The sequence below is a fragment of the Aspergillus fischeri genome, genomic scaffold (genome assembly GCF_000149645.3).
Source record: "Aspergillus fischeri NRRL 181 1099437636252 genomic scaffold, whole genome shotgun sequence".
NCBI classification, from domain to species: Eukaryota; Fungi; Ascomycota; class Eurotiomycetes; order Eurotiales; family Aspergillaceae; genus Aspergillus; species Aspergillus fischeri.
Window position 1 is genome coordinate 2,704,500 of NW_001509768.1, and position 13,274 is coordinate 2,717,773.

The 13,274-nt window shown below is 49.2% G+C and overlaps 4 protein-coding genes across 4 annotated transcripts, besides 2 other annotated features; 2 read left to right on the forward strand and 2 right to left on the reverse strand.

Moving 5' to 3' along the window:
• Positions 1-678: 678 nt before the first annotated feature.
• On the forward strand, positions 679-2,177 carry NFIA_071210 (acyl-CoA dehydrogenase; the record flags this gene model as incomplete). The annotated part of the gene is made up of 4 exons (XM_001263846.1): positions 679-901; positions 961-1,876; positions 1,948-2,057; positions 2,131-2,177. The coding sequence occupies 4 exons, from the start codon at positions 679-681 to the stop codon at positions 2,175-2,177; spliced, it is 1,296 nt and encodes a 431-aa protein (XP_001263847.1).
• A 1,070-nt stretch (positions 2,178-3,247) lies between these two features.
• Positions 3,248-4,172, forward strand: NFIA_071220 (putative ubiquitin conjugating enzyme (UbcD); the record flags this gene model as incomplete). The annotated part of the gene is made up of 5 exons (XM_001263847.1): positions 3,248-3,291; positions 3,467-3,512; positions 3,682-3,711; positions 3,798-3,981; positions 4,033-4,172. 5 exons carry the CDS (start codon positions 3,248-3,250, stop codon positions 4,170-4,172), a joined length of 444 nt encoding a protein of 147 aa, XP_001263848.1.
• A 1,843-nt stretch (positions 4,173-6,015) lies between these two features.
• On the reverse strand, positions 6,016-7,809 carry NFIA_071230 (VOC family protein; the record flags this gene model as incomplete). The annotated part of the gene is made up of 2 exons (XM_001263848.1): positions 6,016-7,576; positions 7,634-7,809. The coding sequence occupies 2 exons, from the start codon at positions 7,807-7,809 to the stop codon at positions 6,016-6,018; spliced, it is 1,737 nt and encodes a 578-aa protein (XP_001263849.1).
• Positions 6,055-6,089: a microsatellite.
• A 2,513-nt stretch (positions 7,810-10,322) lies between the features above and the next one.
• Positions 10,323-10,349: a microsatellite.
• A 116-nt stretch (positions 10,350-10,465) lies between these two features.
• Positions 10,466-11,309, reverse strand: NFIA_071240 (18S rRNA pseudouridine methyltransferase; the record flags this gene model as incomplete). Its single annotated transcript, XM_001263849.1, has 2 exons — positions 10,466-10,942; positions 11,022-11,309. 2 exons carry the CDS (start codon positions 11,307-11,309, stop codon positions 10,466-10,468), a joined length of 765 nt encoding a protein of 254 aa, XP_001263850.1.
• Between the last annotated feature and the right edge of the window lie 1,965 nt (positions 11,310-13,274).

Sequence of the window (13,274 nt, forward strand, 5' to 3'; positions counted from 1 at the left end):
GACTGCGAACTTCAGCTGTTGCTGAATGACACCTTCATAACGATCGCCCCACCAAGACGGACATGAAGGACAAAGTTACCAAGATATAATCGTGAAGCGAGGCTTTCGGCTATCGAGTAAATAGTTGATATGACAGCCATGTAGCCTAGAGCATGCACATAGATTATCAAGAATCTCATACAGACAGCCAAATGCCTCAACTTAGGACTTCCTTTATCCTGACGGTTATTGGATGGTGGCACCGATGGAACGGAAACAATCCCGAGGCTTAACATGACCCAAAGTAGGTGGTGCGGATGACCGAGGATCACCGAGGTCGGCCTTCAGTTTGGGTATATATAGGTATGGATGAAAATCGATAGATAGTTGAACTCACTTTTGTTCAATTCTTGCTTTCACTACCGAATTCGATACTTCAAATCGCTTTTATCATCGGAGGGCAGACAAACATCCTGATCGACTGCCGAGGTCAAGCGTTATCCGGACAATCGGCCTCCCCGCAATTCATCTTGCATCCTCGCTGCTCTGGATACCATCAGTTGCCGCAGTCAATTCCAATTCGGCTTGGGAGCCGTGCTGGAGGAGATTCAATAAAATAGATATCCAGTTCTTATTTGCTTTGTACTACTCCACTCACATTCCCTCTTCTCGCGCAGCATTCTTTCATTCAAATCAATCATGAACCGGTCAATCTTCCGTGCAGCATCACGTCACCTGCAATCAGTGAATCGCTTGTATAAGGCTCCCGCGGTCTGCCACAATACTTCGGTACGAGCGTATTCAACAGTGTTTAATTGGGAGGATCCCCTAGCCGCGTCGGAGCTGTATACGGACGAGGAATTGGCGATTCAGGACACAGCCCGACAATACTGCCAAGAGCGATTACTTCCCCGCGTGCTCGGTAAGTCATACTTAGGGACGATCTGTGTGATTTCTGCTGACAGATTTGCCTTTGTTCAGATGCCTACAGAAACGAAGACTATGACCGTAAAATCCTGGAGGAAATGGGGGAGCTAGGCCTCCTCGGCGCGAGCATTGAAGGATATGGATGCGCCGGTGCGAGTACAGTTGCCTCGGGGTTGATCACAAAAGAAGTCGAACGGGTAGACTCGGGATATCGATCGGGAATGTCTGTGCAGAGCTCGCTGGCGATGACGGGTATCTACGAGTTCGGCACTCAGGAGCAGAAGGACCGATTCCTACCGCAACTGGCCAAGGGAAAACTGGCGGGCTGCTTTGGTCTTACAGAACCCAACCACGGCTCCGACCCCGGTTCGATGGAGACGACTGCGCGCGAACACCCGACCAAGAAGGGATACTACTTGCTGTCTGGAGCTAAGACATGGATCACCAACTCTCCCATCGCGGATATCATGCTGGTATGGGCCAAGTTGCAGACAACTGGCAAAATCAAGGGTTTCATCGTCGAGCGTAGCCAGTGCCCGCCCGGCACACTGCAAACGCCGGCGATCAAGAACAAGACTGCTCTGCGCGCATCGATCACGGGTATGATCCAGATGGACGACTGCCCTGTGCCGGCGGAGAACATGTTTCCGGACGTCGAAGGCCTCAAGGGTCCATTCACCTGCCTGAACAGTGCCCGGTTGGGCATTGCGTTCGGTGCCATGGGCGCTCTGGAGGACTGCATCGACCGTGCCCGCACTTATGCACTGGAGCGGAAGCAGTTCAAGGGCAACCCGCTGGCGAAGTATCAGCTCATCCAGAAGAAACTAGCCGATGCAGCCACTGATGCGGCATATGGAACGCTGGCTGCTACTCAGGTCGCTCGGCTCAAGGACGCCGGCAAGAGCACTCCGGAGATGATCTCCATGGTCAAAAGGCAGAACTGTGATCGAGCTCTGGCGAATGCAAGGCTGTATGCGTCACCCTTCCTCAAATACTGCTGCTGAAAGTTGAAATTATACTAACACCATTTTCGATGCGTAGACTTCAGGAGATTTTCGGCGGTAATGCAACCAGCGACGAATACCATATCGGACGACACGTAGCCAATCTATTTGTGGTGCAGACCTACGAAGGACAGAGTGACATTCACGGTGAGTACCCGGCGGATATCATAGCCTGTCTTTTCCACACGAAGAGTTCAAGACTGACATTGCTGGGGTTTAGCATTGATACTGGGACGGGCCATCACAGGAGTTCAGGCGTTTGTCTAAGACATTCTAGCCCTTCCTGGCTGATTTGTAGGAATGATTGCTTTGGAACCCATCTTTCATATTGCCTGTACATATCCAAGCCGCAGCATGATAGAGGCAGAAGAAGCCATAGCAACGACTATGCTACCACAAGTTTTCATACTATGAACATGTACCGAAAAGATCTGATATCTCAGATCTTCTACTTGCCACCACTGCCTTATGAGATGCAAAAAAAAGGTAGAAAGTCTTTATCTTGTCATGATTTGTAAATCTGTGTAATCCGCCGTAAGGAAAAGGACAAGGCTGAATGAAAAACAAAGGAACGATCCGGTAATGGCCGTATCGATCGTCCACTTAGAGTCAAGTACTGAGTTACCAACTGGTGGACAGTGGCGATGCGATGCATCAACGTTGAGCATGGAAGGCCTGATACATCACTCTGACCCGATCAACAGGGGCTGATATTCTTAATTAGGTTGATTGCGAATGTAATCATTCACCATCTCAATCAAACTGATTTTTATTCTCTGTGTTCAAGGATAGGCCATCACCTGATAGCGCTTTTCACTCTTAAGAAACGACATGACCATATGACGCAGTGTGGCTGAAGCAGGAAAGGACTCAGTTTCATCTAGTAAAATAAAAGATAGTCTAACCTACTTAGGTTAGCGCTGTGGATATTGTGACGGTAATACCGCCCAGTACGTAAGTTACGCGCTGATCGGGAAGTTTGCCTGAGGTTCTCTGCCACTCTCTCTCCTTCTCTCTCGTTTTCCCTCTTTCAGCCCAATTCCAATTCCCTTCTCTCTTTTCCCCTCCTCTTCTTCTTCTTTTTTCGCCCTCCCATTTCCGACGTAATCAAGTCCATCTCTTGTCCCTAGTGAGTCCACCCTTAGTCCTCCCCATTTTTATCATTCTCATTCTCTTCTCTTCTCTTCATTATCTTCTGTTTTGTTTCAGTTGATATAATACTCACTTCGTGACCTTCGGTACTAACGTGCGGAACTCTGTGTGTGCAGAACAAACAATACCTTTCCTTGAGTGGCTGATCTTTCGTCTACACTCTTTTCATATCACACAACTTCGACATGGCTCTCAAGAGAATCAACAAGGAACTCACTGACCTCGGCCGGTAAGACATTCACATCTTCGCTCTCTCTGTCGTCGTCCTTCATGTCAACTGCGGCGTGGTGTCGTTCACCCCACTACTGCGGGGTCCCCTGGGCGTCCTCAAGGCGCTTCCATTTCCCGAATTCAAGACGTCATCCTTAAGGTTTCCACAATGCTGATATTGATTCTTCATCTAGTGATCCGCCCTCTTCCTGCTCTGCTGGCCCTGTTGGAGATGATCTGGTATGATATCTTCCCGACCCTTCTGTCGCAAGTTTTTGTTGTTACTGTCGTGTGTGCAGCTGCCATGTGCCGCGCCGCATACTGCATGAATCCGCCTGTGTCATGCAACTTCCTACCGGCATCTCATTACTCGTTGAATATGGCCACTGACAGCTGGTGTTTCTAATAGTTTCACTGGCAAGCAACAATCATGGGTCCTGTAAGTTCTCCCAACGCATTTCCGTCACTGGTCGCATTTGTGACTCGAGAGTGATTGGATCTAATGCTGACATTCCTCTTCGACAGGGTGACTCGCCATACTCGGGAGGCGTCTTCTTCCTGACCATCCACTTCCCTACCGATTATCCATTCAAGCCACCCAAGGTCAACTTCACGACTCGTATCTACCACCCCAACATCAACTCGAATGGCAGTATCTGTCTTGACATTCTGCGAGACCAGTGGAGCCCTGCTCTTACAATCTCTAAAGGTATTCATCGATGCGAATGATGTACTTTCTCAAATGCTGACCGCTCTTCAGTGCTGCTTTCGATCTGCTCAATGCTCACAGACCCTAACCCGGACGACCCGTTGGTGCCTGAGATCGCTCACGTCTACAAGACCGACCGCCCTCGGTACGAAGCGACGGCCCGTGAATGGACACGCAAATACGCTATTTGATCTTCACAGTTGACTTCTGCGCGGCCACCTCGGTCTTCCCAATTCTTTCTGCGTCATCTTTCACTCCGTTAGATCAGATCCGAAGCCTGGCGTACCGTGATCGTAGATCCGTTCCTTGTTCTTACTGTGAAACAAATCGCATGTCTCTAAATTCGTGTTATTCTGCGCTTTCTCTACCGGCGGGAAGTGTCATGTCCTACGATCATAATGACCAATTGTCTTTGATGCATTCATAGCACTTTTTTTCTCGATCTCGACTGGATGGAGTTTCGACAATCCATTTGATGAACATAAAACCTCAAGGCCGGATCTTTGGGCGGCAGAGGCTGTGGCTCGTATGGCTTGAGGATTTTGACTGGGAGAGAGGAGCGAGGTCGCGTGAGTCGTGAGGAGAGCGGAAAGGGAGGGAGTCATGGTGCTGAGCCGGTGGTGGTAACGGTGTGTATTAAATAGCGATAGGTATAAAGGCAAGACCACGTCCGACCCGTTGACCGGTTAAGAATGAGTTTGCTTTCAATGCTTCTGCACGAAAGAGGGGGAAAAAACTATTCAACAACGATAACAGTCAAGAGAGTAGATCATCAAATAATAGCAAGCAGAATATAAGAACAGAATAGGTGAGCAAAAAACATACAACAGCCGGGATTCGCTGGTGGTCACCCACCCAACTACTAACCGGCCGGCGTGTGGCTTAAGTACGGCTGAGCGGACGGGAAGCCCTGTTTTCCACACCCTGTGGTCGTATGTGCAGATGTTAGCGAAGAGTTGAATAGATTGAGTCCTACCGAAGATCATTCGCAAGTACACTTTCATCCTGATGATGGTTGACAGGAGCTTTCCGGGAGAGGATCGTCTATTGCTCGCGGGCTCATAGGACCTTGCAAACCACTGGATGTCGGACAGACAGCCACATGAAAGGGAGGAGGATAAGGCAAGAACTTAGGTTTTAGGTTCATACGATGATAGGTTCGTTAAGGGATTAAAGCTCAGGCAGCAGGACTGTTGCAATAGGTAAATGCACAGTCTGATTAGACACAGGACAGGGCTAGAAGAGTCCTCATCTATAGGTTGAGATATTGTCCTGAACTCCATTAAATGGATCTAATGACGCGCATGCATATTAGAAATAGCCATAGCCCTAACAATTCAATCCCTTTTGCTGGTGACGGAATCACCATACTATTCATGGGTTCCGATCCAGTAGTTCTAGAGATCTAGTCTAACCAAAAGCTCGTGTGCAAGTAATTTCTGCGTCTAAATGTTGTTGCGTATGCAACTGGTCCAAGTATGAAAGCTCAGTTTCGACGATACGCAATTGTGTAATATAGACAGACATCCATTGAGCTAAAGTGCAGAATGGACTGCAGTATGTGATTAACACACATGGAGGACTACCCAGACATGCATGCAAGATGTTCATAAGAACAAGTGTGCTGGTCGACCTCTAATGTCAACAAACGCATGAAAGGTAAGAAAAGAAGAGCAGAAGCAAAAATCACAACCCAGACACAAGAAAGAGAAAGAGGAAGATAAACCAAGACGACCGCCGGCCAGCTTCTTGCTCTATGGCCGCTTCATATATAGTCTATGTGGTTTCGAGTATATGTACTAAACATCAATGCGTGATCAACGAGACGACGGAATAAAACAAAAACGCCCGACCTTGCTGGCTGTTTAATGCGTGAGATATGCCGCGGTTACACTGTCGTTACATGGCTCATTGAGGAGTCGTGAGAGAATGTAGAGAAAAGACAAGAATATAGAGAAAAGGCGAGAATGTCGAAGCAAATAATCGAAGAGGAGGATGATAAGGAGGAGGAACCATGCGGGTCCTTGACTCTGCTCAGGCAACCTGACTGCCTCTCCGACTGCTGACCATGGTTGGAGCCTTGGATGGAGCCTTGGATGGAGCCTTGGAGGCTCCGCCAGCTATACTGCCGTTTGCTTTGATGGTTCTTTGCGACGTCTTGGATACATTGGTGGAGACCTGACTAACGCTATCGCTCGGTTGGACGGGTTCGTCGAATTTGCTGGAGCGTTTGGAGGCATGAGAGGGGGCTTTGGAGCGGTGAGATTGGTGGGAGTAGGAGGACCTCCGTGAGAAATCGACCTGGCTTATAGAATCATCCGGCGTGATATTGGTCTGGATCTCAAAGTCATCCACGACGCTCTGGGGAAGCGGGATCTCACGGGCAGAGACACCCGACTTTGCACCGCTGCGGTACGACGCATAGGAGGTCACGGACCCTTCGGGCAGCGGGACCTGACGGGCCGTTCGTGCGGACGAGGTCGTGCTTCCCGCCATGGATCTGGCCGCTGACTGATGCGAAGAATGGCGGGAAGAGTGGTGATCCTGATAGTTGGCCTTGGATGGCTTGGCAGTCGATGCTGAATAGATGCTCTCTTTATCATTGAATCGCGACTTATCCGGGAAGCTGCTGATGAGAGTGCTGGGATTGCACGGATACGTAGTTGAACGGGCCGGTGGGGGATACTCGATCGCTCTCAGAGGGATATCCCTCACCGTGTAGACACTCCCATCCGAGGCACGACGCCCACTTTCTTCGAGGTACACACTGCCATTTTCTCCACGGGGGTGAACGAACTCCGTGCCTTCGTATATTGTGCTCGCACGAGGATTCTTCGAAGAGACACTACGAGTCAGAGTGGATCGTGCATCTGATCGGGAGAAGGTACTCCTGGCGGGAGGAGCGTCAATAGCCCTGTAGCCCTGATGTTCCTGAGCTAGCGAGGGAGCTTGCGATGGAGAAGTCAGCTGAGGGAAATCCCGGGGTGTGTACTGCGGAGGAGGAGTGACCTCCGAGGACTGCGACTGTGACTCGGATTTGGTCAATGCATAAGCGATTGCTGCACCTGCAGCCGCTCCGATGAGCGAGCCAACAATTGTCTTGGCTGTGCTGTCGTCCTTTTTTTGGGTGGTGTGGGTTGTATGGTTGACAATATAGGTAGGAGACGGCGCTTGCTGAACCTCCCGCGAGATGATGGTCGGTGCAGTTCGCTCTGACGGTGCTCCTCTCTCTACAGCAGTAGTCGCCCTTGAGACGTACGACTTGGCCTCTGACCTGACAGAGGGAGCGATACTTTGAGGCTTGACGGAGCTGACCTTCGTGCTAGCTCGGGACACCACGGACCCATTCTCAAGCAAGCCAATTGGAGATGCACTGACTTCGGACTTAGCAGCAGAGATACCCGGACGGTACACAGCCTCGATGCTGTTGCCGTCAAAGTCGATCACAGCAGCACTATAGTATCCCGAGTCTGTGTCCCGCGTCTTTGGCTCACCGTGAATCTTTCCGCCGGCTTTCAGTGCACTGATGAAAAAGGATCCTACAGCATCTTTTGACGGAGCAGGGAAAGCAACATGTGCTGCACCAGCTGGCGATCTATGATTCCGTCCTCGTCAATGGGGCTATGATAGGATGTTCAGAAAGAATACTGACCCTGGCTTCTGTTCTGTTATCCAGAAGTCTGCCGGCTCGCCTGATTTCTGACCAAATCCAATATAGTCATCGTGACGACCGATAAACTGATACCCTAGGGGCTGCAGGCAGGAGAGGAAGAAGGAAGTCGATGTTGGGAGGTGAGAGACCGTCAGAGTAAGGTGGGACAGAGGCATGTCTGCGTTGGAGTCGACTCGCCCTGTATATACTTCAGGGGTACAAGGCAGGATTTGTGACCACAGGATGATATGTATATATATAAAGTCGAGTCACGAAACAAGGATGTCTATGAACAACATCCAAGGAAAGGAATCAAAGGAGGAGCTGAGATTCCTAATCCCCTAACAAGAGGACAGCGTATATATAATGCTCGAATTCTTGGGTACAGAACGAGGATGATTGAATGACACTTTTAAGGCGAAGAGGACAGTCCAGAAATACGAAAGAGGACTGACGGTGCTATTTCAAGGCAGGTCTTGCTGTACAGATGGAGAGACCTAAGCATGCCCAACCGATATCCAATAACAGACGGTCGGAAACTTAGAGCAAATGTACGTATCCACGAAGGGAAATGAACCCCTCCAGAAATACAGCTTTGGCAATAGCACAGGCACAAGTCGCATGCCAAGTTGGATTTTCAGAGCATCCGAAAGGGTGGCCGGGACTATCCACCGTACCTCGACCAGAGTCCGGGCCCTGCAGACCCAAACCGGGAAAGGTGGGCTCCAATGGGTATCAAAATCATGGAGTCAAGAAACTCCTGATGCCACGCTCTTCTTTCCGTTTCGGTGAAGCTTAGAGCGACTCCATAGCGCCAGGTCATCGTGGGGCACCAGCGGGAGCCGCTGGACGCAGCGGACGGTCCAGTAGGTGGCCCTGCCCAGGGCAAATGGGGCGCCCATCAAAGAACAGTTGGAACCTGCTTGCAATTGCACCTAGCGAGTTAGAAAAGCATTGGGTGTCCCTGTGCGAAGTGTCGCTACATTGGACTATGGATAGACCAAGATTCGAGGCAATCGACCATGATGGATACTACTTGACACCGTGCTGACTGCTGAAAATAATGCCTCGAAGTACGAGTAGTGAATGGGAGAATAGGATCACCAGTTAGTACTCTGTAGTTTACTGACTTGTTATCGGACACTGCAAAAGCCTGAGAGGATGATTGCAGAAATTTGGCCCACTAGATCACCAAATGGGTGTGGTGCGACAGTAAACGACAGACGGACTTGTCGGTAGTAGTCATATGGGGCCAGTGAGGCAGAGCTTGGAGGGGATCTCTCTCGAAGAGTCAGATGCTCCAATCCGGTTCGTGTTTGGGCACTTCTGCTGCTCTTAGTCGCCAGATGGTGCTGTCAGACCGCCAAAATGCATCCACTATCTGCGACTGTGCCTTGGGCGATGCACCATCCCATTGTGTCGGCAGGAGTGCGAGACTGATATAAGACAGCGCCCTTTCAAACACTGGAGCGATCAGTCGAATGACAAGATGGCCATCATGGCCCAGACTTTCTCTGGATAGTTTTGGAACCAGATGGTAGATGCGCATAGAATGACCGCCATCGCTGTCCGGAAAGATTGTCCGATGGACGCGCCCAAGTATCATGGGCATCTACGCATGTCCGTAGCCGACCATGTCATCCATACAGGACAGACCAGGGGCCAAGCAATCCTAAAAAATGGGGATGAGTTTCATACTCTAGACCTCCGCAGCCAAAGAGAGAAAAAGTGAAGCAGAAGGTCCACCTAGATGAGAATGCAAGCCTCTCTGCGTGCCACGTCGAAGCGAGTCTAATCATAGTTCACCTCCAGTCAACCGGGCCAGCCGATCAAATAATGAATCCCCCGGTATGCATGTTGTAAGAAGCAGCAGACAAAGTAATCGCAGGATCTCGAATTTGCTGTTGTCTCTACAAGCGTTTTATCCTGCAGAGTTGGAGGGTGGAAAAAAGAGAGTTGAATCGAATGAGCACACAGAGCATCCAGTTGTTGGTGCCTTTGTAAATGCCTGTTATCTCAGGCACTCATGGTGACATACATATTCATCCTCATCTTGTCCGATTCCTGTTCAACCATTTTCTACGCAACCTGGAGAATTCTCTATCTCATCATCAAAGTCTATATGGTATGAGTCTTGTTTCATGCTCTTCACTGATCGACCGAGCAGCTTCCTGTTTCCTTCCACTTGGACAATGACAGGCTGATCGCTAGACGTCTATATGGGAATACACCTACAGTCTAGAATGCTGGAAATGTACACGAATCTAATTGATATATATTCATATATAAAACCAACCCGAAGGCTCAGTTATCGATCGTACTGATTTTAGATTCACGTGGTACGGGCTCCCAGCGCCAGCCAGTCCCTTGCACTCTGGAGGATAAATCAAGAGGCAAAAAGTCAAAAGGCAAAATCGAGTCTGATTTTGTCTTGCAACTTCACCACTCCATAGTGGATGGGCTCGGAATGGAAGCTTTTCAGGGTACTGGAGTCCATTGTCCTGCTGATGGGAGGAAGGAAAAGCCGTCCAAGAAAATTTCAAGACCTCGAAAAAAGCGTAAGCGATGTCGTATTGGTGGTCGTGTATCAAGTCACACTGGTCCCGGAAGCTAATAGCGAAAGGGAGAACGTAGGATGATACCAGAACAGACGCGAAATGGGACGCAATGAATCCAAAGGCGGAGAATAAGAGGCATGCGTTCAGAGGCATGCGTTCCCAAGATTGGCGTTCGTTAATACTTCGACCTCGGCGCCGGATGGCAGGTAGCGAAAAAGAAAATTCGTCAGTCGTCAAAATATGGCCGCTCTCGAGCCCCGATTCGCGGCGTCGCTCAAAGAATGCCCCATGATTCCTCCGCAGCATGGCAGAATTTGCTGCACGCAACACTGGCGCTCAAACTGTAGTTGCTGATACTGATCGTATCATCCTTGAACGAGTCTGCAAAGTCATCATGGCCCTTTGCCATGGCACCGACAAAGATACAAATACTCTCCTTGGGACCTAGGGAATCGATGTAGTCCTTGACCCGCACGACTGGGGCTTCGTAACTGAGGGTGACTTTACGGCAGTTGGGAGGTAAGTGGTCCGTAATAGGATTCTTGATGACCTTGAGTAGTTTTTCTTGAGAATTGGTGGAACGAATGGAAAGTCGGTGCAGCAGCTGAACCATCAAACCGGCGAAACGTTTGAAGGTACGAGGAATGCGGACGGATGGGTTAACTTCGATGAGGACACCTTTCGCAGTGTGGATGTAGATTTGAAGCTTGCCAGCTTTGTTGATCGGCGAGTCGAGAAGAGTGAGAAGGCACTGTCGGGTGGAGGAAGAGCGAAGAGATTAGCAATCCAGAAGTCAAATCTTTTTTCCATGGAGCCTGAGTGAGTCAAACCTGATGGGTGATATCAGGCCGAGCCTCACTGATATCTCTGTTCATCTTGCGCATCACACCAATGTGTTCATCGCTATTGAGCAACGAGTATTTCTCATCCCGACCCGAGCCATTGCGACCACCATGGGAAGCCCGATATGTCTCCAAACTGGCATGAGAGAGGACGACAATCAAGCGCTTTGTCTCCTTGTCATTGGGAGGAATAGGGACATGCTGTTCAGCGACCAGTTGAGGCAACTCGGGGGGCGGGCAAGACTGGGTCCCTGAAGATCGATCGCGGTCAGTCATGTTGGATGATGATCGCGGTAGGTGTAGCACCAAGAGAGGGGTAAGATGATCGCCGGAGCCTGGCAGATGAAACAAATCTAATTCCAAGGGAAAAGGCAGAGGGACAGTCTGGATTCGCAGTAGTGACACACGAGCATGCGTTTAACACGTTCGGGAAGAATTGAGAATGATGTCTGCTTTAGTAGAAAAAAAAAATCTTTGACAATCTTCCAAAGAAATGGGATATATGGACGCTCCCAAAACAAAGCGTAGATCACAATGAGATGAATTTCAACAAATAGGATGGAGCAGATAAATGCAAGAGGGGAAGAAAAGGTACGGAAAAAAAAGGTTGTGAAGAGGGAAGAGGAACAAAGGACACAAGCAGATCGATAAGTGACAGGTACATACTGGGTCTCTTTCTCTTCCCGGCGACTTGAGCAGCGTCCGACATGATCCCTGTATGGTTGAAGGTTTCTTCCTTTGAAGATTCTGATAGTGAGAAGAGAATATAGGCCTATTGTCGAAGAATTGAAGAAGAGGTTCAACGAAGAGAGAGGAAATAAAAAATTGTTGGGGGCGAGCAATTGGCAAAGGAACGGAAGAGGAAAAAAGAGGGAGAGGAGATTTCTCTTGGTCACCCACAGGCTCACCAGCGGGATAAGAAGACCTCCGATACTACGGTGTCCGTATATATGTACTGCTTACTACGGACTTTTCTGGTCAACTCGCCGTAGATGGACAATATTAATTATCATCACTAGTTAGTTCTACATTATTCTTCTTAGCCAAGTCATCTAACTAGGTCTTTTCCATGGGAAAAGGGCCTTAGTTATTCGTATGGCGGTTCCGCCCCCAATCTAAGTACTGCGCCGAAGTACGTTGTGCCTGGGTAGTCAACGAATCCTTCGTCTACCATGCTATCTTGAATCCAGAGTAATAAAATCCACCGTCGTATTCAACATCGGATATTCCTGACGCTAATAGGAGACGCATGGTGTTCAACCGAGATTGTACCTCCCCTGGGAGTTGATAACTTCCGAGAGCAGCGACATACTCCGATAATTTGTAGCCACCGTGTACCTAGAGAAGCCTACCTACCAGCTATCGCAGTAAGCAAGTTAGAGGCTACGTCTGTACCTATTATTGACTAGGACTAAATACTCTACTGCAGCTGAAATCATCTTTAATCAGCACTATTTTCTTACGAACCTCCCAATAAGTGTCCAGCAATGTCTAGTACTCGGCGCATTTTCCCTCAAGCAAGGATCTCAACCGATAGCAACATCAAAAGTAATCGATAACCGACATGATAGGCTCCACACTGTGAGCTCCTGCAGGAAGACAGTAAGAAATCCCTCCGGCGTCGTTGGCCTGACACCTCGTCTCTCCCCATCTAACCTATATGGGCTTCCGTGGTAACAAAATCCTACATAGAGGCAGTGTATCAAGCCGGTACTTAGCTATACTAGCCCACATCTACCTCTGGTTTGCGGGGATCATATTCTCATTGACAAATGATTGGTCGATCATGCGTCGGCTTACTGTATATCTCTTGCATGAGTCGCTCTGTCTACGCTTCGAGCAAAAGTAATTATAAAACTGGTTGCTCAACACCTTCAAGACTCCTTGCGGGGCTTGAACTGAGCTTGAGGAGGACAGAGGTGTGGGATGTCATCCAATACCCTAGTCTAACCAGCAACGCTATTGACTGATTCGATTTGGAGCATCCATCGCAGAGAGAGTCTGTTACGGAGGAGACAACCCTGTAGTCTTTTGATACACAGGAGGGAGTCGTCCTGTAAGTCCAGGTTGACTGTGGTCGTGATCTTAGAGACCGCCAGCTCACGTGTCTTTGCAGGTATCTGATCAGCAGCCATTTTCACGGCAAGTAAGGAGTACGACTCTTAAGGTAGCTTCGTCAGAAGAGCGGTCGGTGATCGCGAGCCCGTTCACATCACCGGTGTGCGAATTGACAAAGCTCTT